Raw genomic sequence first — 25,814 nt, forward strand, 5'->3', positions numbered from 1 at the left:
ATACTGTGGCTATAGGGGAGTAGTAGACACTCGCCACAACCTTACCCCCAGACCACATTGGGATCCAATTCTCTGTTTTCCATTTGAGCAGAAGCACTTTGCTTTGATCAGCATCATCCTCGGATTCAGAATCAACTTTAATATCACTGACATATGTCTTGAAATTTGTTGTTATGCAGCAGCAGTATATTGCAATACAATAAAAACTGTGAATTACAGTAAGTATATATAAAAGTTAAGTTAAATAAGTTGTGCCAAAAGGGAATGGAAAAGTTGTGCAGTAGTGTTCATGGGTTCAATGTCAATTCAGAAGGGAAGAAGCTATTTCTGAATCATTGAGTCTGTGCTTTCAGGCTCCTGTACCTCCTCCCTGATGGGAACATGTCCTGGTAATGATAAGATGAAGGTACATAGTGTATTAGATCACTATAGAAAAGAAACTGGGCCTTGGTCCCTCTAGTCTGTGCGGAACTATTATTCTTCCTAGTCCTGTTGACCTGCACCTGGAACATGGCCCTCCTGTGAGGCCGAAAACCTCATAGATGAGAATTTATTGAGATGGTCACACCCAGAGTTCAGGTTTCAGATAGTAGATGGGTGACCACCAGGAGGAGTGAGCGGAGTAGGCAGTCAGTGCATTTCCCCTGGTGGCCATTCCCCTCTGCAACAAGGATACCCTTTGGATACCTGTGGAGGTTGGGGAGGGGGTTATCTATCAGGGCACAGTAGCTGCCAGGCCAGTGGCTCTGTGGCAGACCCTCAGGGAAAGATAAAGTCAGGCAGAGCGATAATGATAGGAGAATTGATAGTTAGGGGAATGAACAGGATTTTTTGTGGCTGAGAAAGAGACGTTGCCTCCTCGATGCTAAGGTCAGAGTGGCTGCACGATATTCTTAAGAGGGAGGGTAAGCAGCTAGAGGTCATGGTGCACATTGGCACCAATGACATAGGTAGAAAGGAGGAAGAGGTCATGCGCGGTGAGTATAGGGAGTTATGGAAAAGTTTGAAGAGCAGGACCTCCAAGGTAGTGTGTCTGGATTACTCCCAGTGCCACGTGCTAGTCAGGGCAGGAATAGGTTGATAGTACAGATGAATGAGTGGCTGAGGAACTGGTGCAGGGGAGAAGGTTTCAGATTTCTGGAATATTGGGAATGTATGACCTGTATAATAAGTTAGGGTTACACCTAAACCAGAGGGGGACCAATATCCTTGCGGCAGGTTTGCTAGAGCTGCTGGGGAGTGCTTAAGCTAATTTTCAAGGGGATGGGAACCAGAGTGCCAGGGCTGAGGATGGGGCAGTTGGCTTACAACTAGTCGCAGTGCGTAGTGAGACTGTAAGGAAGGACAGGCTGATGATAGGACAAAATTGCAGTCTGTGGGATGAGTTAAAGAGTAACGTGGAGGCAAAATTGAAAAGAATAAAGAATCCAAGACTGAAAGTGTTGTATTTGAATGCACACAGTATATGCTGTGAGGTAGTTTACATTATCAGTTTTCTATAAAAGCAGTAAGCCATGCTGGAAAGTGTGTTTTGTCTTTAGCTAAGATAAGGATTCCTGTTCTCCAGCTTAGGAATGTGAGTCAGCCAGTCAGGTTTGTGGAATGTGAGAGGAGGTTCTAGAGAGCTGTGGAGAGTTTTCTGAAGGACAGTAGTCCGGTTTGGGGTCTTTTGGCGGGAGCTGTGGAGTGGGTTGGAAGGGAACATGCGGCAGAATGCCATGGGAAGGAGAGCCAAGTTTGTATTCGAGCCCGCTGAGAGGGTTACATATAGAATAAGGTGGATAATCTTGTAGCGCAATCAGAGATTGTCAGGTATGATGTTGTGGGCATCACTGAGCTGTGGCTGAAAGAAGATTACTGTTGGGTGCTTAACTTCCAAGCAAACACATTGTGTCAAAAGGGCAGGTAGGTAGGCAGAGGGAGTGGCGTGGCTCTGTTGGTAAAAAATGAAATCGAGTCCTTAGAATGAGGAGACATAGGATCAGACAATGTAGGATCCTTGTAGAGTTACGAAACTGCAAAGCCAACAATACTTAGATGGGAATGTGGTCTTTATGTACAAGTGCAAATTTGATGTTGTAGATACAGTGTGATGTGTTCAAATTTCAGTGTAACTTTACTATCGAAGTATTTGTCCATAAGAGATAGGAGCAGATTTAGGCCATTCAGCCTATTGAGTCTGCTCTGCCATTCTATCATGGCTGATTTATTATCCCTCTCAATCCCATTCTCCTGCCTTCTCCCTGTAACCTTTGATACCCTGACTGATCAAGAACCTGTCAATCTCTGTTTTAAATACACTCAATGACTTTGAATCCACAGCCACCTGTGGCAATGAGTTCCACAGATTCACCACCCCCTGGCTAAAGGAATTCCTTCTCGCCTCTGTTCTCAATGGACGGTTGTCTACTCTGAGGCTGTGTCCTTTGGTCTTGAACTTTTGCGCTGTTAGGAAACATCCTCTCCACGTCTACAAATCTAGGGCTTTCAATATTTGATAGGATTGAAAGAGATTCCCTTCTCCCCCCCCCCATTCTGCTAAATTCCAGTGAGTACAAGCCCAGAGCCATCAAGTGCTCCTCATGCATTAACCCTTTCACTCCCAGGATGGGAAAATAATAACTGGAATTTTTACTGTGTTTTAAAGTAGAACAGTACAGCACAGAAACTGCCCCTTCGGCCTACCACGTCTGTGCAGTGTATGTCGCTGATCTAATTTATCCTATCGGTCTGCACGTCAGCTGTATATCTACACACAGTAATGATGCAGGGCTTGGACCCAAAACACTCAGAGTTCCTTTCCCACCATACATGCTGCGCTCCCTGTTGAGTATCTGCAGCAGAGTGTTTGGTGTTTACTCTGTTCCCTGGCTGTTTCATGTGTGTTATCAAATAAAATTCCACAGAGAGCCACTTATTGGGCCCAATACAATAGAATTCCACTCTTCCTTCCTCTCATATCTCCTATGATCCTGTTAGGCAGAAGGTATCACAGCATAAGATCCAGAACTGTCAGGCTGGGTAGCATTTTCTTTCCCTAGGCTGTGGGACTTCTGAACACCCTGCTGTCACCCAGCACACATGGACACCCTGTATGCACATCCTGCTGTCACCCAGCACACATGGACACCCTGTCTGAAAACCCTGCTGTCACCCAGCACACATGGACACCATGTCTGAACACCCTGCTGTCACCCAGCACACATGGACACCCTGTCTGAACATCCTGCTGTCACCCAGCACACATGGACACCCTGTCTGAATGCCCTGCTGTCACCCAGCACACATGGACACCCTGTCTGAATACTCTGCTGTCACCCAACACACATGGACACCCTGTCTGAACATCCTGCTGTCACCCAGCACACATGGACACCCTGTCTGAATGCCCTGCTGTCACCCAGCACACATGGACACCCTGTCTGAATACCCTGCTGTCACCCAGCACACATGGACACCCTGTCTGAACATCCTGCTGTCACCCAGCACACATGGACACCCTGTCTGAATGCCCTGCTGTCACCCACCACACATGGACACCCTGTCTGAACATCCTGCTGTCACCCAGCACACATGGACACCCTGTCTGAATGCCCTGCTGTCACCCAGCACACATGGACACCCTGTCTGAATGCCCTGCTGTCACCCAGCACACATGGACACCCTGTCTGAACGGCCTGCTGTCACCCAACACACATGGACACCCTGTCTGAATGCCCTGCTGTCACCCACCACACATGGACACCCTGTCTGAACATCCTGCTGTCACCCAGCACACATGGACACCCTGTCTGAATGCCCTGCTGTCACCCACCACACATGGACACCCTGTCTGAACGGCCTGCTGTCACCCAGCACACATGGACACCCTGTCTGAACATCCTGCTGTCACCCAGCACACATGGACACCCTGTCTGAATGCCCTGCTGTCACCCAGCACACATGGACACCCTGTCTGAATACCCTGCTGCCTAACCCCCACTCCCCAACTCACAGACTCATCTAGTGCTGGTCACTTTTCATCTTCTATTGCTGCTGTTTCACATTTTTACATGACTGCTTCTTTTATTGTAATAATGTCAGTGTTATACTGTCTTACATAAACATGCAGGGTTGCGGTGTGGAGATGCACCTCAACCAAAGGAGGTGTAAGGCACCCCTTCCCTCTGCTCCCCTGCAGCTTGCCCTTGGACAAGATGTAGCACCTCTTTACACCCCCACCGCCCCAGTCAGGGTCACATGAATCCTGGGAGCAGGTGGTGGATGGTCGAATGAGCAGCTGTTGCATATCACAAGTCCTGGTTATATGACCACTAACGCCTGGCAGATAATCTCTGGAGTATTGATAATGGCTGGGGTCACCTGTCTTGACACTGCCCAGAAGAAGACAATAGCAGACCACTTTTGTAGAAAACTGCCAAAAACAATCGTAGTCATGAAACCACGATCGCCCACGTCATACGACAGGGCACATAATGATGATGATGTTGGTGACAATGATATAAACAGGCGCCTCACACTTTATGTCAACCTGTCAATTGTCAGGCCTGCACACAAAATGCTGGAGGAACTCAATGGGTCAGGCAGCATCGATGAAAAGAAATAAACATTCAACTTTTCGGGCCAAGACTAGCATCTTGTGTGTGTTACTTTGGATTTCCAACATGGGCAGAATCTTTTCTGTTTATAATCTTCAGGCAATACTACTCCGAGACTTGTGCTAATATTATTCTGTGACTGTTTGTGCTGGATCATAACTGTATGTGCTGTGTCTGACTATACGTAACTGTGTTTTGCATCTTGGCTCCAGAGGAACAGTGTTTTGTTTAGCTGTATACATGTGTATGGTTGAATGACAATGAAATTGAACTGGAACTTGAAATCTTGCAAAAAACTATGCATAAGTGGACAAAGACTGACAAACAACCAACATGCAAAAGCTCAGAGTGGCACTGCATTCATTAGATTGGCTTAGTTCAGCTGGAGTTTAGCACTCTTCTCTGCTAATGCGATTACCCCGTTGCAAGAGGTGAAAACTGTACTGTGACCAGAACCTGAAAACTGAGAAAGGGATTGAGGTTCGCGGCAGAGGCCATGGGTTAAGGATGAAAGGTGAAATGTTAAAGGGGAACCTGAGGGGGAACTTTTTCACCCAGAGGGTGGTATGTGTATGGAACAAGCTACTAGCAAAAGTGGTGGTTGCAGGTTCGATTGCAACATTAAAGAGACGTTTGGATAAGTACATGGATGGGAGGGATATGAAGAGCTGCGATCTGGGTGTGGATCTATGGGACAGTGCAGAATGCACACAGACAAGGGGTTTGGAATCTAGAAGTAGATGGTATACCTTTAAGGCAAGAGGGACGTATTTAATAGGAACCTGAGGGGAACTGATTAAGCGTCCGTGAACTGATTAATAATCTGATCAAGGCCTTTAACAGTCAGGGCATTGAACACAAGAGCTGAAACATTAGATTACAGCTTCTAGGGGTGGTGGTAGAGGCAGATACATTAGGAACATTTAAGAAACTCTTAGATAAGCACATGGATGATACAAAAATAGAGGGTTATATGGGAGGGATGGGTTAGATGGACCTTGGAGTAGGAGAAAGGGTCAGCACAACATTGCGGGCTGAAGGACCTGTACTGTGGTGTACTTCTTTATGTTATATGTATCAATAAAGTTGTGAGATCTGGTCAGGAGTTCCACAGATGAACCATTTCAGTGCCCCTTTCAGCATCATCTACGGGGAAGAGAAAAGAACTGATGCTTCATGCCGAGACCCTTCATCAGGACTCCTTGAAGGGGAGGCCTGACAAAGGATCTCGGCCCAAAGTGTCGACTCTGTTCCCCTCTATAGATGCTGTCTGACCTGCTGAGTTCCTCCAGCATTTTGTGTGCGTTGTTCTGGATTTCCAGCACCTGCAGAATCTCTTGTGTTTGGGAGTTCCACAGTGCAAGTTGGCAGATTTTCCACTGTGTTGAAAGATACCCAGTGGGCATAATGTGCCCAATAAGGAATATAACAAATTGCTGTCAATTCCACATTCACTGCCTGCCAGGGAACTCCAACCTTCCAACATTATGTCAATCATGCTTTTAGCTTTTGGGGTCACTACAACACTTGTTTTCTTAGCATGTGATTATGTTTTGAAAATGCTGCAAGTGCTGACCCTATTAGTTTTGTTAAAGAGATTTTGTTCTTTTCCTCAAAGCTGCAACGAGCTAAATAGCTAAACTGCTTTGTCACAAACTCTTGAGTCTTAAGGAATTCTCCTCCTGTGCCGGTCAGGGCTGCAGACTCTAAAGGCGGCGCCAGGCTTCTGAGCCGGAGCTGGTGGGGTCTGGGCAATTCTCAGTGTCTCGGTTCTCCATCGCTTCGGGATTCAGCTCAATGGCGCTACAGGAAACCCTTCAATCATTCTCAGTGCCCCTTTGAGCATACACTCCCACCTCCTGGGACATGGAGTGGCCCCCTAGAAAGAGATGCGTGAAGGAACGATTTCCCTTCATAGCGGGGTCATTAACTCGGATTTAAATTAATCGGTAGAAAGGTAAGAGTGGAGCGGAGGGGGAATCTTTTTCACCACAGGGAATAGTGAGGCTCTGAAATTTGCTGTCCTGGAATTCAGGAATAGTTATTACCTTACAACCATCGGGCTGCTGAACCAGCATAGATAACTTCACTCACTTCAACACTAAGAGCTTTTGGAGAAGGCAATTTGCGGGGTGGGTCACGTCTGCAATGATTTTTCCTGCCAGCCTCTTTGTCCTGGACACAGACAAGTCCTGTAACGACGGTAGACTGCAGCCAATGACCTTTCCTGCTGACCTGACAGTTCACTGTAGTTTTCACTAAACGCAACCGATGGACTCAATTTCAAGGACTGCAACTCATGTTCTCTGTAGTGTTTGTTTGTTGTTTTCTTTTGCCTATGCATTTGCCTTTGCCTATGTGTCTTCTTAGGCACATTGCTTGTTTGTCTATATTTGTGTGTAGATTTTCATTGATTCTGTTATTTATTTTTTTGTATTTACTGTAAATGCCTGCAAGAAAATGAGTCTCAGGGTAGCAAATGGTGACATATATGTACTTTAATTATAAGCTTATTTTGAGCTTTGAACTTTGACAGTAGGGCACTAGACATTTCCATTTACACACTCTCTCTCTCCTCGACCCATGAACCTGAGTTATATATCTCCATAAAATATAGGGACTGAATTAGGCCATTTGGCCCATCGAGTGCTCTGCCATTTCATCATGGCTGATCCAATTTTCTTGTCAGCCCATTCTCCTGCCTTCTCCCCATATTCCTTCGTGCTCTGACCACTCAAGAATCTATCAAACTCTGCCTCAAATCTCCAGCCTCCTATACTGCAAACATTAACTATATTCCATCTTGACCTGTTGAGTGTTTACAGAGTTTTCGGCTTTTACAGTCCTCTACTTATACAGCATGTAAACAGGCCTGTCGACCCAACTAGTCCACTCAGAGTAGCACACACAAAAGTGCTGGAGGAACTCAACAGGTCAGGCAGCATGTATGAAGAGGAATAAAGAGTTAACGTTTTGAGCTGAAAACCTTCATCAGGAGTGCCCTCAAAGTGTCAGCCCTTTATTCTTCTCCATAGATGCTGCCTGACCTGCTGAGTTCCTCCAGCACTTTGTGTTTGTTGCTCTGGATTTCTAGCATCTGCAGAATCTCCTGTGTTCACTTTATTTTGTTTAGAGATGGCGCTTCCCGCTCAATGAGCCGCACCGCCCAGCAACCCACTCATTTAACCTGAGCCTAATCACAGGACAATTTACAATGACCAACTAACCTTCTAACCGGTACTTCTTGGATTGTGGGAGGAAACCAGAGCACCCAAAGGAAACCCGAGCACCCAAAGGAAACCCAGGCATTCACAGAGAGAACAAACAAACTCCTTACTGATAGCGATGGAATTGAACTCTGAACTCTGGAACGACCCCAGCTGTCACACTAACTGATATGCTACTGTGACTAGCTACTTCCATTTGCCATAAACTGCTAAATCAAACCTAATTTCACAACAACCTTCATTTCCCAATTATCACGTTATAGCAATCTCCTCGCAGTTTCTTGATCTGAAGCTCTGTTCAAGAGTTTTGTTGCTTTTCTGAGTTGACTGTTACCGCATTCAACATGTCTTGTTCCTTGTTATCTCTTATTTGCCATTCATACTGATTTTACTTTTTTCTGTATATTGCCCTCCATTATCAAGGCTTTTTCTCCATCTTTTCCCCTAAAGAACTGTTAGGGTTGATGGGGAGAGACTATTCTGTTAGTTGGAGAGTCTGGAACTGAGAATAGATTTGAGACGGTTGATAAATCAGCCATGGTGGATTGGCAGAGCAGACTCATTGGGTTGAGTGGCCTAATTCTGCTCCTATGTCTTATAGACTGTCATCTATCACCAGTCAGCTTGTACTCCTTCCCCTAACCCCTGCCTTCCTATTCTTGCTTCTTCTTTCTGATGAAGGGTCTTGGCCCAAAATGTTTATTCCTCACCGTAGATACTGCTGGACCTGCTGAGTTCCTCCAGCATTTTGTGTGTGATGATCTATGCATGAGAGCCAAGCTTTAAAGGATTGAAGCTACAAAAACTTCCAAAGGTAGAGTGTGGTAGAAGTGTCAAAGATTAACTTCAAATCTATGATTGATTTTTTTTTAAATATGAGCTATTAAGAGATGTGAGCAAAAGGTAAGTACTGTATATGCACTTGGTGGCCACTTTATTAGGTACACCTGTACACCTGCTCTACAATGCAAATATCTAATCAGCCAATCATGTGGCAGTAGCTCAACACATAAAAGCATGCGGACATGGTGAAGGGGTTCATTTGGTGTTCAGTTCGAGCATCAGAATGGGGAAGAAATGTAATCTAAGTGACTTTGACCGTGGAGTGATTGTTGGTGCCAGACAGGGTGGTTTGAGTATCTCAGAAACTGCTGACCTGCTGGGATTTTCATGCACAACAGTCTCTTGAGTTTACAGAGAATAGTGCAAAAAACAGTGAATGACAGTTCTGTGAGTGAAAAAGCCTTGTTAATGAGAGAGGTTGAAGGAGAATGGCCAGACTGGTTCAAGCTGACAAGAAGGTGACAGTAACTCAGATAACCACACGTTACAACGGAAGAGTATCTCTGAATGCACAACACATCAAACCTTGAAGTGGATTGGGCTACAGCAGCAGATGACCACAAACATACACTCAGTGAGTGAGTGTACGTATTGAGTGTAGGGTTAGGGTTAGAATGAATGCACTTCAGGGGATAAATTGACTGCTTCCTCCTCTACATATTTCCTAAACATTGAGTCAGTTGCTTGCAAATTTGACCTTCACAAATTTGTGACTCCTGTACCTTCTTCCTAATGCAGTTAGTGAGAAAGGAGCTTGGCCTAGATGATGGAGGTTTTTAATGATGGATGCTGCTTTCTTGCAACAGCACCACTTCTAGATACGTTTAATGACAAGGAAGGCTCTACCTGCGACAGACTGGGCTGTATCCACTACTTTTGTAGTAAGATTGAAAGAGTGCAGAGAAAATTTACAAGGGCGTTGCTGGGCCTTGAGAAACTGATCTATAAGGCAAAGGTTAGAACTTTATTCCCTGGAGCGTAGGAGGATGGGAGTGGGGGGGGGTTGGAGATTTGATAGAGGTACACAAAATTATCAGGGGTATAGATAGGGTAAATGCTGGCAGGCTTTTCCTTCTGAAGTTGGGTGACACTACAGCTAGAGGTCATAGGTTAAGAGTGAAAGGTGAAATGTTTAAGGGGAACATCTTCCCCCAAATGGTGGTGCGAGTGTGGCGTGAACTGCCAATGAAAGTAATAGAAGCAGATTCGCTTTCATCATTTAAGAGAAGTTTGGGTAAGTACGTGGATAGGAGTGGTATGGACGGCTATGGTCCAGATGCAGATTGATGGGACTGGGTAGAATAACAGTTCGATAGGAAGGAGATAAGCTGAAGGGCTTGTTTCTGTGCTGTAGTTCTCTATGACTATTTGAATGAAAAGGCATCCGCTGAAATTCAATTAGGTTCTCATATCTGAGGCGTGAGAATCCAGTGGTGAAGGTCATGGAAGAAAAGGCTATTTTATTGTGCTGTAGCACACTATGACTCTCTTATTTACTTATTGCAAACGGTTTGTAGCATTCAAAATTGGAACATTTAATTTTAATCTCTGGTTATTGTTCACTCATGTTCTGTTCAGCTTGAACAGATTGTTTCTTCCTTATATACTTCTCTCACATTATCTGGACAGCCATCCCTCAGTCGCTGCATGACCCTCATCTCCACATAATGTATTCTACCCTCTTTTAGTCTAAAGTCCTTTGTGGAGCTCTTGTTCGGATTTGCCAGGACGCTGGTCCCAGCTGGGGCCTTAGAATGGTGAACTGTCCATCAGTTATTTCCCAGTTGCTGTGGACACCGTTTCCTCGAAGCTCGAACACCATTGCTGCTACTGCCCAGTAGCCACCCCCCGAGCGATTTTAATACCAGCACTAATATCAGATAAAGAGCATTAAGATGTCAGGGATTATAGAGCCACTTAAGGTTGCAGCGATTGGAAACTTTCAAACAAAAGCCAAAATTGTAAATAGTTGTTTTGTACGCAGGGAAAAATATCTTCTCATTAAAATCAGCCGCAATCCGTGTCATTTAGACGTTAATACCCCTTTTGTTCCGGCTGTGTTTTTTGGTCAAAAATGGCTATAGTTTGTTCTTTACAAATGAATGGAAGCAGGAAATACTTGAGATAAATCCCAACCTTTTTGTGGAGCACGCTGTATCTTTTAAAGGCACAGAACGGAGTCACTGGAGTTGTCGATGGATTGCCGCTACTGTATTGCAGTTCACTTGAATACCATGCTTTCAAAAAAGGAAAAGACCATTTGATCCACACTTATAGAGGGATCTTGGGGTTCACGTTCATAGATCCCTCAGGAGTTCAAGAGCCAGAAGGTAATGTTGCAGCTCTATAAAACCCTGGTTAGACGGCACTTGGAGTATTGTGTTCAGCTCTGGTCGGCTCATTATAGGGAGGTTAGTGGGGTTAAAGGAAGAGGCAAAGGGTTAGGAGAACAGATGAAGAAAGATGGAATAAGAAGGAAATTAGGGAAAAGGAGAAATGAGGAGAAGGTGGCAAGGAGCATCATGTCTTATGTTAAGTTATGAGGAGCTAGGACTTTTCTCTTTGTGTGAAGAGAGATGACTTGACAGAGGTGTACAAGCTGATAAGAGGCATAAATTGAGTGGATATCCAGAGACTTTAGAAGCAACAGAAGAATGCTGAAAATATCATATAGAGATAGGGTAACTAATGAGACAGTACTCCAATGTGCCCATATAAAAAGATTTTTAATGAGAACATTAAATGAGAGGAAACTTAAATTCCTGGGCCATGTCATCAGAAAGGGAGAAATAGAATGCCTTACATTACAAGGCCGTATGCCTGGGAAACGCGGCAGAGGAAGGCAAAGAAGAAAATATATGGACACTGTGAAAGAACTAACAGATCTTAGTGTGCGAGGCATCATTGACACTGCGAGGGATCGTTCGATGTGGAGAGCCATGATCGCCCAAGCATGTAACGCGCAATGCACATGAAGAAGAAGAAGAAGATCCAGAGACTTTTATTCCAGGGTGGAAACGGCTAATGCAAGGGTGCGTAATTTTAAGTTGAGTGGATGAAAGTATAGGAGTGATGTCAGAGATAAATTCTTTTACACAGAGAGTAGTTGGTGCATGGAACACCCTACCAAGGGATGATGGTAGAGGTTAGTTCAACAGAGACATATAAGAGACTCTTGTGTATCGGGGTGGAGATACATCTCTACCAAAGGAGGTGTAAAAGGTACTTTTTCCCTCTGTTAGCCTGAAGATCACCCTTGCACAAGATGCAGCACCTGCTTCGCCCCCCCCCCCCCGATCAAGGTCATGTGAAGCCACGGGAGAAGATGGTGGATGGTTGTATGAGCAGCTGGTGCATATCATAAGTCATGGTTATGTGACCACTGACACCAGGCAAACAATCTCTGAAGAGTATTGATTATGGCTGGGGTCATCCACCTTGTAAAGACACTGCCCAGAAAAAGGCAATGGCAAACCACTTCTGTAGAAAAGTATGCTAAGAGCAATCATGGTCAAGAAAAGACCATGATTGCCCATGTCATTCAACACAGCACATAATGATGATGATGAAGAGACTTTATGCAAGTGGGAAGGGTTAGATTTATATAAATTGACACAACATCATGGACCAAAGGGCCTGTACTGTGCTATAATGATCTATTTACTGTGATCTAACTACATTTATAGAGCCATAGAGTGATTTGGTGTGGAAGTAAGTCCTCAGGAGGCTAAAGAAATTGGATCTGCCCCCTTTGATACTCATCAATTCTTATAAATGCATCATAGAAAGCATCCTATCTAGATTCATAATGGCTTGTTACAAGAGCTGCTCTGCACGTGAGCACAAGAAACTGCAGAGAGTTGTGGACACAGCTCAGCACATCACAGGCACCAGCCTCCTCTCCAAGGACTCAGTCTGTACCTCCCACTGCCTTGGTAAATCAGAATCAGAATCACTTTATTGCCAGCATGTGAAATGTACCAGATTTGATTGTGGTCCTGCGGCAACACAATAGCAACCAACACTTTACAAGGCAATTGTGCAAACAGCCAAGAGCAACCGACTAATAGCAGAACAGTCACACGCGCAAACATCAATAATCAAACTGAAATGAATGTGAACATATGAGTAGAATCAATAATTATCAACAGAAAACGAAGAGCAGGAAAGGTTATTTTACAGATTTTGTGCAGGGACAGTTATACCTGAATGAGTTTTGTTGGAAAGCTGGATTTTACAGATTTTGTGCAGGGACAGTCATACCTGAATGAGTTTTGTTGGAAAGCTGGATAGCTATAGGAAAAAGCTTTGGTGATGACGTATAGTCCTGGTGGTGATGGACTTGTAACCCCTCTCTGATGACAATTTGGTGAATGGCTGACTGCTAGGCTGAGTGTAGTCTACATGGATTTTTTTTCAGCAATTTTCTTCACTCTGGCAATGAACAGGCCTTTTACATCAGTAACTGACAGCCAATGATCTTTTCCACTGAGTAGACCATTTGCTGCGTTCTGGACCTGGAGAGGGAGGAGGTGGTGGTAAACCAAATGGTGTTAGAGATGGTTACAACAGCCCATATAATCAAAGATATCACCCACCCTGGATATTCTCTATTCTCTCCTCTCCCACTGGGCAGAATATAAAAATGTCTGAAAGAATGTACCACCAGGCTCAAGGACAGCTGTTGAACAGTACCCTTGAACAACAAGATGGACTTTTGACCTCACCGTCTACATCGTCATGGGCTTGCACCTTATTGTCTGCCTGCACTGCACTGTCTCTGTAACTGTCACACTTTATCCAGCACTCTGTTATTGTTTTACATGTACTACTGATGTGATAAAAATATCTGCATTAATAGCATGAACAATACTTTTTCATTGTACCTCAGTACATGTGACAATATTAAACTCATTTAACAATTTACCTTTGGCCATCCAAGGCCACACATACCAACTACACTAATCCTAAATTAACCTTCTTTGTTCTCCCATCAGGGAGGAGGTACAGGGAGGACACACACTCAATGATTCTGAAACAGCTTCTTCCTGTCATCAGAAATCTGAATAGTCCATGAACCCAAGAACACCACCTCATTATTCCTTTTTCTAAGCGGTGTTTATTTATATTGTAATTTATAGTAATTTTATGTCTGGGCTCTGTACTCATGCTGCAAAATAGCAAATTTCACATCACATAAATTTGTCTGGGTGCAATTCTGAGAATTGGGGCCTAGGACTGGAGGCCTAGAGTCGGCCTGTCCTGAAGTTGGAGGCCTGTCTGCGGGTGTAAGTAGGTGGGTGGAAGGGTTGGGGAAGGAGCTTGTTTTGCCGTTGTTGTCTTGTTTTGTTTTGTTGTTGGTGCAGTTTGTGTTGTTCTGCTGAACATTGTGGGCATGCTAAGTTTGCGCCAGAATGTGTGTTGGCACTTGTGGGCTCCCGCCAGCACCTCTACTGGTTGTGCTGGTTGTTAACACAAACAGCACACTACGCTATATGTTTTGATGTACATGTCATAAGTAGATGAATCTTAGTCAAATAAGAGAGTGATTTTGTATATTTCTGTAAGTACCCGGGCTGGGGTGTGAGGAGATACTCAGATATGCCTTTCAATTAGCCTGTGAGGACAAAATGGCCTCATCCGTTATGATACTGCTACACCATTCTGAAAATATGTCTTTCCATCTTTTAACATATGGATCTGTCCACTCACAGTGGTAAAGTAATTGGGCTCTACCATAAAAGTCAGAAAGCTTGGCACAGGATCAAGGAGGAGGAAGTTCCAGGAGGGTGGGGCCTTCATATCTGAACATTGACAGGGCATAGAACACTACAACATAGTACAGGCCCTTCAGACCACAGTGTAGTTCCAACCCTTTAACTTACTCTAAGATCAATCTAACCCTTCCCTCCTACATAGCCCTCTGTTTTCTATCATTCATGTGCCTATCTAAGAGTTTATTAATTGTCCCTAATAATCTGTCTCTGCCACTAGCCCTCTCAGGGAATTTCATGCACCAACCACTCTCCATGTATTAAAAATCCTACCTCTAACATCTCCCCTATATTTTCCTCCAATCACTTTAAAATTATGTCCACTGGTATTAGCCATACCACCCTGGCAAGAAGTGTCTGGTTGTCCACTCTATCCCTGTGTCCTATTATCTTGTACACCTCTATCAAGTCGCCTTCACTCCAAGTAGAAAAACCCTAGCTTACTCAAGACATTCTCATAAGGCACCAACGGGTAGATCTTCATGTGGACAGGAGACTTGGTCTGGCTTACAACTACAAATCTGGTTTCTGTCAGTTTTTATAAAATATGTTCACGCGCTCTCGACTGCAACACACATCCTCTTCTCTTCTGTTTCATTCCTGCAGGGTGCCCAAGATACATTTGAGAGCTACTACAGGAAACAAAGGAAGAAACAAGCTCGCCTGGTACTTCAACCCCCGCCTAACATGGTAGGAATAATCTCCCCTTTCATTCCCATTAACTAAAGACCATTTTAACCTCAATGAAACAATATCGTCTTTTGTATTTGCTGTAAGCCACTGTGCATGCTAGTGTATGACTCTCTCTCTTTTTCTCTAATTCTTTATTTTTGTAGTCCTTCATTGTCCTAACTTAAACTGCTCGTCTTGTTGCAGCATGAAACGTTAGACGGCTACAGGCGGTATTTTAATCAAATTGTAGGGTGAGTGTATGTTTTACATGCAAAAAAAACACAATTTTGCTGATGCTATAATCTTGCTATTTGCCTTCTGGAATGTCGTACCTTAGATAACGAATTAAGCTTATTTTTGGATGAGGAGGTATTTTGCCACCAAGACATTCACCCAATGCTGGTCCTGGTACATCCATACCATTATCACCAGACTCAAAAACAGTTACTTTCCCCAAGCAGTAAGGCTGATCAACACCTCCACCTACTAACCCACCTCCCTCTACACCCCCAACCACCACTACTTTATCATTTCCTGTCAGTCACTTTATGTACAGACACTCCGGTGCCTAACGTCACTGTGGACATATAATCAATCTCTGTTGATGAGATATCTTAGGTCTTTATATTTATTGTTTTTATTATTATTGTGTTCTTTATCTTATTAAGTTTATTTTGTGCTGCTTTGGAACAGGAGTAACAATTATTTCATCCTCCTTCACAATTGTGAACTGGAAATGACATTAAACAAACTTGACTCTTCAGTCTTCACTCTTGAATCTATTCCACCCTGTCCCTTTTCACTCTGAGTTCCCCTCACCTGTTTATGTGCATACCTTCTTGTGAGTGTGCTTTCATTCCACATTCCAAGTTTATTCTCTCCATTTTCCTCCTCGACTCAGCCCTCCATCCCCATTTGTTCCACTCTGTTCTCCCTTGTCTTAACCCCCCCCCCCCCGCCTCTCATTTTTTGCCCAACTAACTACTAGCCTGTGTGTCTTTGGAGTGTGTGAGGGAACTGGAGCACCCGGAGGAAACCCATGGGGTCATGGGAAGAATGTACAAGCTCCTTACAGACGGCACTGTAATTAAACTCTGAACTCCAATGCCCCAAGCTGCAATAGCGTCGTGCTATCTGCTATGCAACTGTGGTGCCATCACGTTCTGACTTTTTCCCTCTGATGCTCCCACATTTCCTTCTTTGGCAGTCCCAACTTTAAATACCCTGCCCTTTCTCTCTTCCCTTCCCTGCCTTTTCTCCTTTCTTCATTCCATCTGCCCCCAACCCCCAACCACATCCACACCTTCTCCTCATCATGTCCTGTCTCATCGAGTTTGGACCTTCTCTACCTCACCCTTTTTTGTACCTGTTGAACTCATCCCGATCATGAGGCTGATCTTACACTTTGCTCAAGCAAACACTATCTGAAATTGGACTTACTCTACTTTTCTCTTTCCTGCTCTCCACATCCTTCTTTTAGAACATAAAACATAGAACATTACAGCACAGTACAGGCCATTTGGCCCAAAATGTCATGCTGACCTTTTAATCCACTTTGAGATCAATCTAACTCTTCCCTCCCACTTAGCCCTCCATTTCTCTATCATCCATGTGCCGATCTAAGAGTTTCTTAAATGTCCCCTAACGTATCTGCCGCTACTACCACCCCGGCAGGGCGCTCCATGCATCTACCACTCTGTGTATTAAAAAGGGAACCTACCTCTAACATGCTCCTATTTTCTCCAACCACCTTAAAATTATGCTCCCTCATTAGCCATTTCAGTTCTAGGAAAAATCTCTGGGCTGCCCGCTCTATCTATGACTCTCATGACTTTATAAACCTCTATTAGACCTCTTCTCAGCCTCCAACACTCCAAGGTTGTCCAACCAGGATTAGAGCACATGCCCTCTTACCCTGATGGCATTCTGGTGACACACACAAAATTCTGGAGGAACTCAGCAGGCAAGGCAGCATCTATGGAGATTAATAAACAGTCAACATTTTGGTCCGAGACCCTTCATCAGGACCCATGACCTGTTGAGTTCCTCCAGCATTTTGTGTGTGTTTCCTTGGATTTCCAGCATCTGCAGATTTTCTCGTGTTTGAGCATTCTGGTGAATCTCTTCTGTATACTCTTCACATCCTTCCAATAACAGGAATGGGAATATGACAAAGGATCATAATTAGGCCATTCAGTCCATCGAGTCTGTTCCCACTATTCCATCATGGCTGATTTTTTGTCCCTCTCAACCCCATTCTTCTACACTTCAGGAATGTTTCATTAGCTGTAAGACACTTTGTGGTGTCCTTATAATTCCAAGTCTTACTTTTTTCTACTTCTTTCTCAGATAATGAGAGTTCAAGTTCTATTCTGGCTGAGTGTAATGTCCTAGAATGTCACCAGAAAGTGAACGTGAAGGCTGCCAACTCATCACAAAATTCCACTGGGTCCCTTTCGCTTTTGTCCTCTCCAATAATCCTATCCCCGTCCCTCTAGTCCTGCCCATCCTTTCATTTTATTAATCCACCTTCTAGCTGTCCCCATCCCATTAACCTTCCCTCCTCTTCCTCTAACGCTGCGTCTCCTTTCTGTTATCAACCTTTTCTCCACTTCCCCCGGTCCCTTTTCCTCACCTACACCTTGGATCTCTCTCTTAAGTGTATCATTGTAAGCCGTGACTCTACAATAAACCTGGGACTGATTTTCCTCTGTAACACTGTGACCAAAAATTTCTTTTAAAAAGCAAAATAACCACTAGTGATGAGTGTCTCCTCTCTGCAACTTAAGGAAGTCAGTAATCAGGGTGTTTAGTTTTACATATGCTTTTAGTGTTAAATCTGTGGCAATCGAGGGCGCGAATTTGCTGTGACTAAATGACTCATTTTTGCATCCAGTTTTCTGACCCATTGCAATTCTCCCTTCAGTTTCTTCGTGGTGGAAGATCACATATTGCACACCACCCAGGGTCTGGTGAACAGAGCGTACATTGATCAGCTGTGGGAGCTAGCTGTTTCGAAAACCATGTCAGCACTCCGGACTCATTCAGTAAGTGCGACTGTCAATCTGACTCCCCTCCTGCCTGCTAGAGTTGCTCCCCACCAGCGTCTCGAAGCACTGCTTGTATTCCCAAGTGCGAATAAGTAATAGAATACTGTTCAGCACCGATCTTAATGTTTTCTATAAAAATAGTTTCCACTCTTTTGTAATTTGGGAATATGTAAAATTTGATTAAGATTCATCTTCGCTCATCTTCTCTGAATTTCGCCCTCCCTCAGGGAGTTATAGTCTTTCTCATTACAGTCTTTCTCTCTCTCCTTCTCTCTCTTTCCCTCTCTCTCCCTCTCAATTGCATTGCCTTTTGTCCCACTGTCTGCAGCTTCTTCATAATCTATTCTGTCATGACCTCGAACACAGACTACATAACTGGTCATAAAATATAGACCGAAAAATGGAGAGCTTGCACAATGTTGTGGGCCGAATGGCCTGCACTGTGCTGTACTGTTCTATGTAGGAGGGAAAGGTTATATTGATCGTAGAGTAGATTAAAAGGTCAACATAACCTTTTAGGGTAGCATGGTAGAGTAATGTTTAGCATAGTGCTTTACGGTACAGGCGACACACATAAAATGCTGGAGGAACTCAGCAGGCCAGGCAGCATCTATGGAAGAAAGTAAACAGTCGACGTTTCAGGCCGAGACCCTTCCACAGGGTCCTGCTGAAGGGTCTCGGTCCGAAACATCGACTGTACACTTTTCCATAGGTGTTGCCCGGCCTGCTGAGTTCCTCCAGCATTTTGTGTGTGTTGCTTGAAATTCCAGCATCTGTAGATTTTCTCTTGTGTGTGATTGGACAGTACAGATGATCCGGGTTCAATTTCCAATGCTGCCTGTAAGAAGTTTTTACGTTCTCCCCATGACCACATGGGTTTCCTCCCATAGTCCAAAAGATGTACTGGCTGGTAGATTAATCGGTCATTGTAAGTTGTCTTGTAATTAGGCACAGGTTAAATCAGAAGATTGCTGGGCATTGTGGCTTGAAAGGCTAAAAGGATGTATTCCATACCGTATCTTAATCAATCAATAAATAAACAAATAAACAAACAGACAAACATACATCTTGGGCCAAAGGACTGTACTGTGTTGTTCTGTGTTCTATAGATTAGTACAGCACAGAACTGACTCTTCAGCACACAATGTGCTGACTTTTTACCTGAGTCTAAGATCAATCTAACTCTTCCGTCCTACTTAGCTCTACATTTCTCCTTCACCCATGTGCATATCTAAGAGTTCGTACTGTCTTATCATGTCATAATTTCTGCCTGATCTGCACTTCCTCTCTAATTGTAACACTTTCTTCTGCACTCTGTTACTGTTTTACCTTACACTAGCACAAAGTTCAAAGTAAATTTATTATCAAAGTACATATATGTCACCATATACAACACTGAGATTCATTTTCTTGCAGGCATACTAAATTACCTTATAGAATAACAGAATCAATGAACGATCACACTGATTTGAGCGTTCAACCACTGTGCAAAAGACAATAATTTTTGCAAATGCAAATAGAATGAAATAATAAATAAATAAGCAATAACTATCAAGAACATGGGATGAGGAGTCATTGAAAGTGAGTCCATAGGCTGTGGGAATATTTCAATGATGGGGCAAGTGAAGTTGAGTGAAGTTATTCCCTTTTATTCAAGAGCCTGATGGTTGAGGGGTAGTAACTGTTCCTGAACCTGGTGGTGTGAGTCCTGAGGCTCCTGTACCTTCTTCCTGATGGCGGCACTGAGAAGAGAGCATGACCTGGGTGTTGGGGGTCTGTGATGATGGATGCTGCTTTCGTGTGATAGTGTTTCATGCAAATGTGCTCAGTGACTGGGAGAGCTTTACCCGTGGTGGACTGGGTCATATCCACTACTTTCTGAAGAACTTTCTGTTCAAGGGCGTTGGACTGATATGATGAATTGACCCACTACTTTCTGACGAATTTTCCGTTTGAGGGCATTGGACTGATATGATGAATTGATCAGTATGGATGGCATGCAAAACAAAAGAGAACATTACAGCATGTACAGGCCCTTCGGCCCACAATGGTTTTGCCGACCTTTTAACCTGCTCTATGATCAATTGAGCCCATCCCTCCTACGTAGCCCTCCATTTTTCTATCATCCATGTGCCTACCTAAGAATTTCTTAAATGCCCCCAATGTATCTGCCTCTACCACCACCCCTGGCAGGGCATTCTACTCACCCACCTGCATAAAATGATCTATCAGACTTCTGCTTTAAATATACGCACAGATTTGGCCTCCACTGCAGTCCGTGGCAGAGAATTCCACAGATTTATTACTCTCTGGCTAAACAAATTCCTTCTTACCTCTGTTCTAAAGGGTTGCCCCTCAATTTTGATGCTGTGCCCTCTAGTTCTGGATACCCACACGATAGGAAACATCCTCTCCACATCCACCCTATCTAGTCCTTTCAACATTCAGTTGCTTTCAATGAAATCCCCATGCATACTTCTAAATTCCAGTAAGAACAGGCTCAAAGCTGCCAAACACTCCTGATATGTTAACCCCTTCATTTCCGGAATCATCCTCGTGAATCTCCTCTGGACTTTCTCCATAACAATACATATTTTCTGAGATATGGGGCCCAAGCTGTTGATAATGCTTCAGTGTGGCCTGACTAGTGTCTTATACAGGCTCAGCATTAGCTCCTTGCTTTTATATTCTATTCTGCTTGAAATAAATGCCAACAGTGCATTTCCCTTCTTTACCACAGGCTCAACCTCTAAATTAACCTTCTGGGAGTCTTGCACAAGGACTCCGAAGTCCCTCTGCACCTCTGATGTTTGAATCTTCTCCCCATTTAGATAATAGTCCACACTATTGTTCCTTTCACTGAAATGCATTATCTTAGATTTCACAACACTGTGTCCCATCTGCCACTTTTTTGTCCATTCTTCCAATTTGTCTGTCCTGCTGCAATCGCATTGCTTCTCCAGCACTACCTACCCCTCCACCTAACTTCGTATCATCCGTAAACTTTGCTACAAAACCATCAATTCCATTATCCAAATCATTGACAAACCATGTGAAAAGCAGCGGTCCCAATACTGACCCCTGAGGTTGAACTGCAAACTCTGACACTATGAGTTGTAATAGTGTTGCGCTAACCGTTACACTACTGTGGCGACAATTTACCAGTGTAATCACTATGTTCACCAATTGCTGCTTCTAGCCCTCATTTTATTTTCACAGCCATGTTATCATCAGACCACATGACCCCAGAGCAGAATTAGATCATTCAACCCATTGAGTCTACTCTGCCATGCTATAATGTCTAATTTATTAGCCCTCTGGACTTCAATCTCCTGACTTCTCCTCTTAACTTCTGACACCCTTTCTAATCAAGAACTAATCAATCTCCGCTTTAAATATACCCAATGACCTGGCCTTCACATCCATCTGTGGCAATGAATTCCACAGATTCGCTGCCCTCTGGCTAAAGAAATTAATCTTAGTTTCTGTTCTAAAGGGACGTCTTTCTATTCTAAGGCTGTGTTCTCTGGTCCTAGACTCCCCCACTATAGGAAAAGCCCCTCCATGTCCACTCTATTCAGACCTTTCAATATTCAACAGGTTTCAATGAAAGTCCACCTCTATTTGCTTATAACCAATGTTCCCTCTCAGGTGTGTGTGTGTGTGTGTGTGTGTGCGCGCGCACATGTGCACACATCTTTTGCTACTCGCACACAAAGGAATTTAAACTGCGCACAAAAGGTTGTCCCCCTCTACCTCATTGGCATGCTAAGTATATTTCATGATCGTACATAATCACATTTCCTTTTCCGATCTCTACTGCGGACGGTGTTGACAATGTGGAGTTCGCGATGATTTGTCTGTAGATTTTAGGACTGGCTTATTTATTCTATTTTTATTGAAGAAATTATTGATTCACTGTGTCGAAATCCAAAGAAGCAAAGGGTGTGAAGCTCAAAAGGACTGCTAGTCCATTTAAAGTGGAATAATTTAATGAAGCAGTAGAAACTAATACACCATAAGTTCATGAGGTCAGGAATGTGCAGCTACAAGAAATATTTATGTATGATACAGAAACTGGTGTTATCTGCATGTATTGTCGCGATACAAGCGTTGCTGGAGAACTTGCAAGTGGAGTGATATTTGGAAACTTGACTTTTTAAAACATTACTTAGCAAGAAAATCACATATGGATGGTCTGCAAAAGCTCTGGTGAGAAAATTCTTCATTACCCGTTACAGACCTGCTACGTATGTTATGTGAGAGTGTAGATGAACGAGAGCGAAAACAATCAAACCCAGAGGAGAATAAAGTTGTTATTGACAATATTTTTGCTGCTGTTAAAAATGAATACATCTATCTATAAAATTCAGTGCACACGTTGTCACCGGGCAAAAAATTGCATAGCCCAGGATTTTTACGCACAGTATTACAAAATAGAGGGAGCTTTGCTCATAACCTTCCCTGAATAAACTCTATCCTACTTGCACTGCTGTGCTGGAGAGAGAGTACTGACTCTGCCCAATGCATCACCGGCTCATCCCTCCCCACCATTGGTAGTATCTACAGGAGGAGCTGTCTCACAAAAGCAACGTCCATCATGGAAAATCCCCACCACCCAGACCGTGCCACCTTCTCACAGTTCCCATTAAGAAGGAGCTATGAAAGCTTGAAGTCCCACACCGCCAGCTTTAGGAGCAACTACTTACCTTCAACCATTCGGCTCTTGAACCAACCAGCACAACACTAATCACTACCTCAGTGCACACTGTGACCACTTTGCACTAATTATGTTTTTTTTTGGATAATTTATGTTTTTCTTGTCAATATTGTGCTTTGTGGCATATGTTGTGAAGCTTGTTGTTTAGGGGCAGCAGTATATTGCAATACATAATAATAATAATAATAATAATAAACTATAACTTACCGTAAGTGTATATATCATAAAAACGAAAAAGTCTGCAGATGCTGGAAATCCTCTCTTCACACATTCTGACCTTTTACTTCTTCTTGCCTACCTATCACCTCCCCCTGGGTCCCCTCCTCCTTCCCTTTTCCCTATGGTCCACTCTCCTCTCCTATCAGATTCTTTCTTCCCCAGCCCTTTGTCTTTCCCATCCACCTGGCTTCACCTTTAACCTTCCAACTATACTTCTTTCTCTCCCCTGTTCTGGCATCTTCCCCCTTCCTTCTGAGTCCTGATGAAGAGTCTCAGCCCAAAATATGTATGTGCACACCTATATATATATATCTTCCCCCTTCTCTAGCCCTTTATCCCTTTTACCTATCAATTTTCCAGCTCTTTACATCACCCTTCCCCCTCTCCCGGTTTCACCTATAACCTACCATCTTACACTTCTTCCTCCCCTCCATCACCTTCTTACTCTGACTTCTTATTTTCCAGTCGTGATTAGGTCATGAAGACACGCAGTCCTCTTTTATTGTCATTTAGTAATGCATGCATTATGATATTTATCTCATATATTACTATGCAAAAGTCTTGGGCACATATACTTTGCTAAGGTGCCTAAGATTTTTGCCCAGTACTGTATATGAGGTAAGATCTCATATTAAACTAATATCTGTATCACTCTTGGGTTCTTTAATGTATTGCATTGTAATTTGAAGTAGTCTGTACTAAAGTCCTTTTTTTTTTGTATTTCCACCTCAGTCTTACTGCTCTGACCCCAACCTGGTCCTGGATCTGAAGAATCTCCTGGTCCTCTTTGCCGACACTCTTCAGGTAACTGATAAACATTCACTATAGCTGGATTTTGGATCAGCATTGTCTGTAAGCTAATTTAGGAGGAACTAACCGCCTTACGTAAAGCAGAATCAGAAATAGGTTTAATATCACGGGCATATGCTGTGAAATTTGTTGTTTTGCAGCTGCAGTAAATTGTAATATAGTATATAAAATGAGAAAAAACTGTTTGTTTATATATATATATGTATGTATGTGTGTGTGTGTGTATTGCATCACTGCGAGAAGCTTCTCCATTTGTATTCTCTGAAGCTAAAGGGAATGGAAAAATAAACTTCAGGGCATTAAGCCTTCCCCTCATTTCCCCTATTAAGTCTTACTGTCATCCAAAGACACGTTACTGCTCCTTTCACTCTGAGGAAATGACAGATTAGCTGTTCCAGTGGTGACTATTGGGTTACACCAGGCATATTGATAGTGGTTTATTATTGTCATGTGTACCAAGATACAGTGAAAAGCTTGTCTTGTATACTGTTCATACAGATCAAATCATTACACAGTTCATTGAGGTAGAACAAGGTAAAACAATAACAATGCGGAATAAAGTTTGACAGCTATAGGGAAAGTGCGGTGCAGGTAAACAATAAAGTGCAAGTTTATAACGATGACATAAACTTGCACTTTAGTTTATAACGCTGATAGTAGCGATGAGAAGAGGGCATGCCCTGGGTGATGGGGTCCTTAATGATGGTGCCCTGGATTCTCAGAAGGCTAGTGTCCATGATGGGGCTGAGTGAATTTACAACTTTCTGCAGCTTACTTCAATCCTGGCAGTAGCCACCACCCACCCCACCCTGCCCCCACCATACCAGATGGTGATGCAGTCAGTTAGCATGCTCTCCACAGTACATCTGCAGAAGTTTGCAGGAGTCTTTGGTAACATATCAAGTCTCCTGAAACTCCCAGTGAAATATCACCACTGTCGCATCTTCTTTATAGCTGCACTGATATCCATCTATCCCTGCAGTATTCATAGTACTTTTATTTTATTGATATACAGTGTGGAACAGGGCCTTTCAGCCCTACGAGCCGTGCTGCCTAGCAACCCACCTATTTAACCCTAGCCTAATTATGGGCCAATTTACAATGACCAATTAACCTACCAACTGGTGCGTCTTTGGGCTATGGGAAGAAACCGGAGCACCCAGAGGAAACCCATGTAGTTCATGGGAGAATTTAACAAGGTCCTGACAGGCAGCTGCTGAAATTGAACCAGGATCACTGGTACCATAATGCGCTGTGCAAACTACTACACAACCGTGCCGCTCCATCCATGTGTCTGTGTGTTACTATTAATTCGTTTCATAAAATAGAATCATTTATTTCCTCCCTAGCACCCTTCCTAGTGTTTACTCTGGACACTTGCTTGATGGAAAACTGCTGCTGAAAGTGCTTGTGTTTGTTTTGTAGGGTTATGGCTTCCCTGTTAGTCAGTACTTTGACTTGCTGCTAGAGATCAGAGATCAATATGGAGAAATTCTGCTCAGGAAGTGGTCGGGAATCTTCAGGTAAGAACGACTCCTCCTGCTCTGTGTTTTTGAGAAAAGATGTAATGCCCTGGGCGTTGAGGGTCCTCAGTGAAGGCTACTTTCCTGTGGCAACGCTCTGGCAGCAGTGAGAATATCAGTGTTTCCCCGGGTCCATTACGTGCTGCAGCGACTGGGCCCCAAGCCATGAATGAGGCCCATTGGGCGTTGTCTCCATACTGTGGAAGAAAAGAAAAGGTGGGGAGTCGAGTTTAAATATTTGGAATTTTAACCTCTGCTGCAAGTAAGCTCCTCAATAATACTGAATGGTCTGTAAAATCAGTGAGGATTTTCAAGCATTCTTGCATGACACGACAGGGCCTGTCTTTAAGCCGGCAGATTGGCTGGAAGAAGCCTTGC

General features: G+C 43.6%; 1 protein-coding gene across 7 annotated transcripts in view; it reads left to right on the plus strand.

Moving 5' to 3' along the window:
- The window catches only part of LOC140196877 (exocyst complex component 6B-like), an 877,039-nt gene that overhangs the window by 472,090 nt on the left and 379,135 nt on the right, over positions 1-25,814 (plus strand). For all 7 annotated transcript variants that reach the window (XM_072256771.1, XM_072256773.1, XM_072256776.1 and 4 more), the window contains exons 9-13: positions 15,049-15,132; positions 15,319-15,365; positions 18,041-18,161; positions 23,836-23,907; positions 25,339-25,436. In XM_072256771.1, coding sequence (XP_072112872.1) covers positions 15,049-15,132; positions 15,319-15,365; positions 18,041-18,161; positions 23,836-23,907; positions 25,339-25,436 — 422 coding nt within the window. The remainder of the gene's footprint in view (positions 1-15,048; positions 15,133-15,318; positions 15,366-18,040; positions 18,162-23,835; positions 23,908-25,338; positions 25,437-25,814) is intronic.

This window comes from Mobula birostris, chromosome 4 (genome assembly GCF_030028105.1).
Source record: "Mobula birostris isolate sMobBir1 chromosome 4, sMobBir1.hap1, whole genome shotgun sequence".
In the NCBI taxonomy this organism is placed as follows: Eukaryota; Metazoa; Chordata; class Chondrichthyes; order Myliobatiformes; family Myliobatidae; genus Mobula; species Mobula birostris.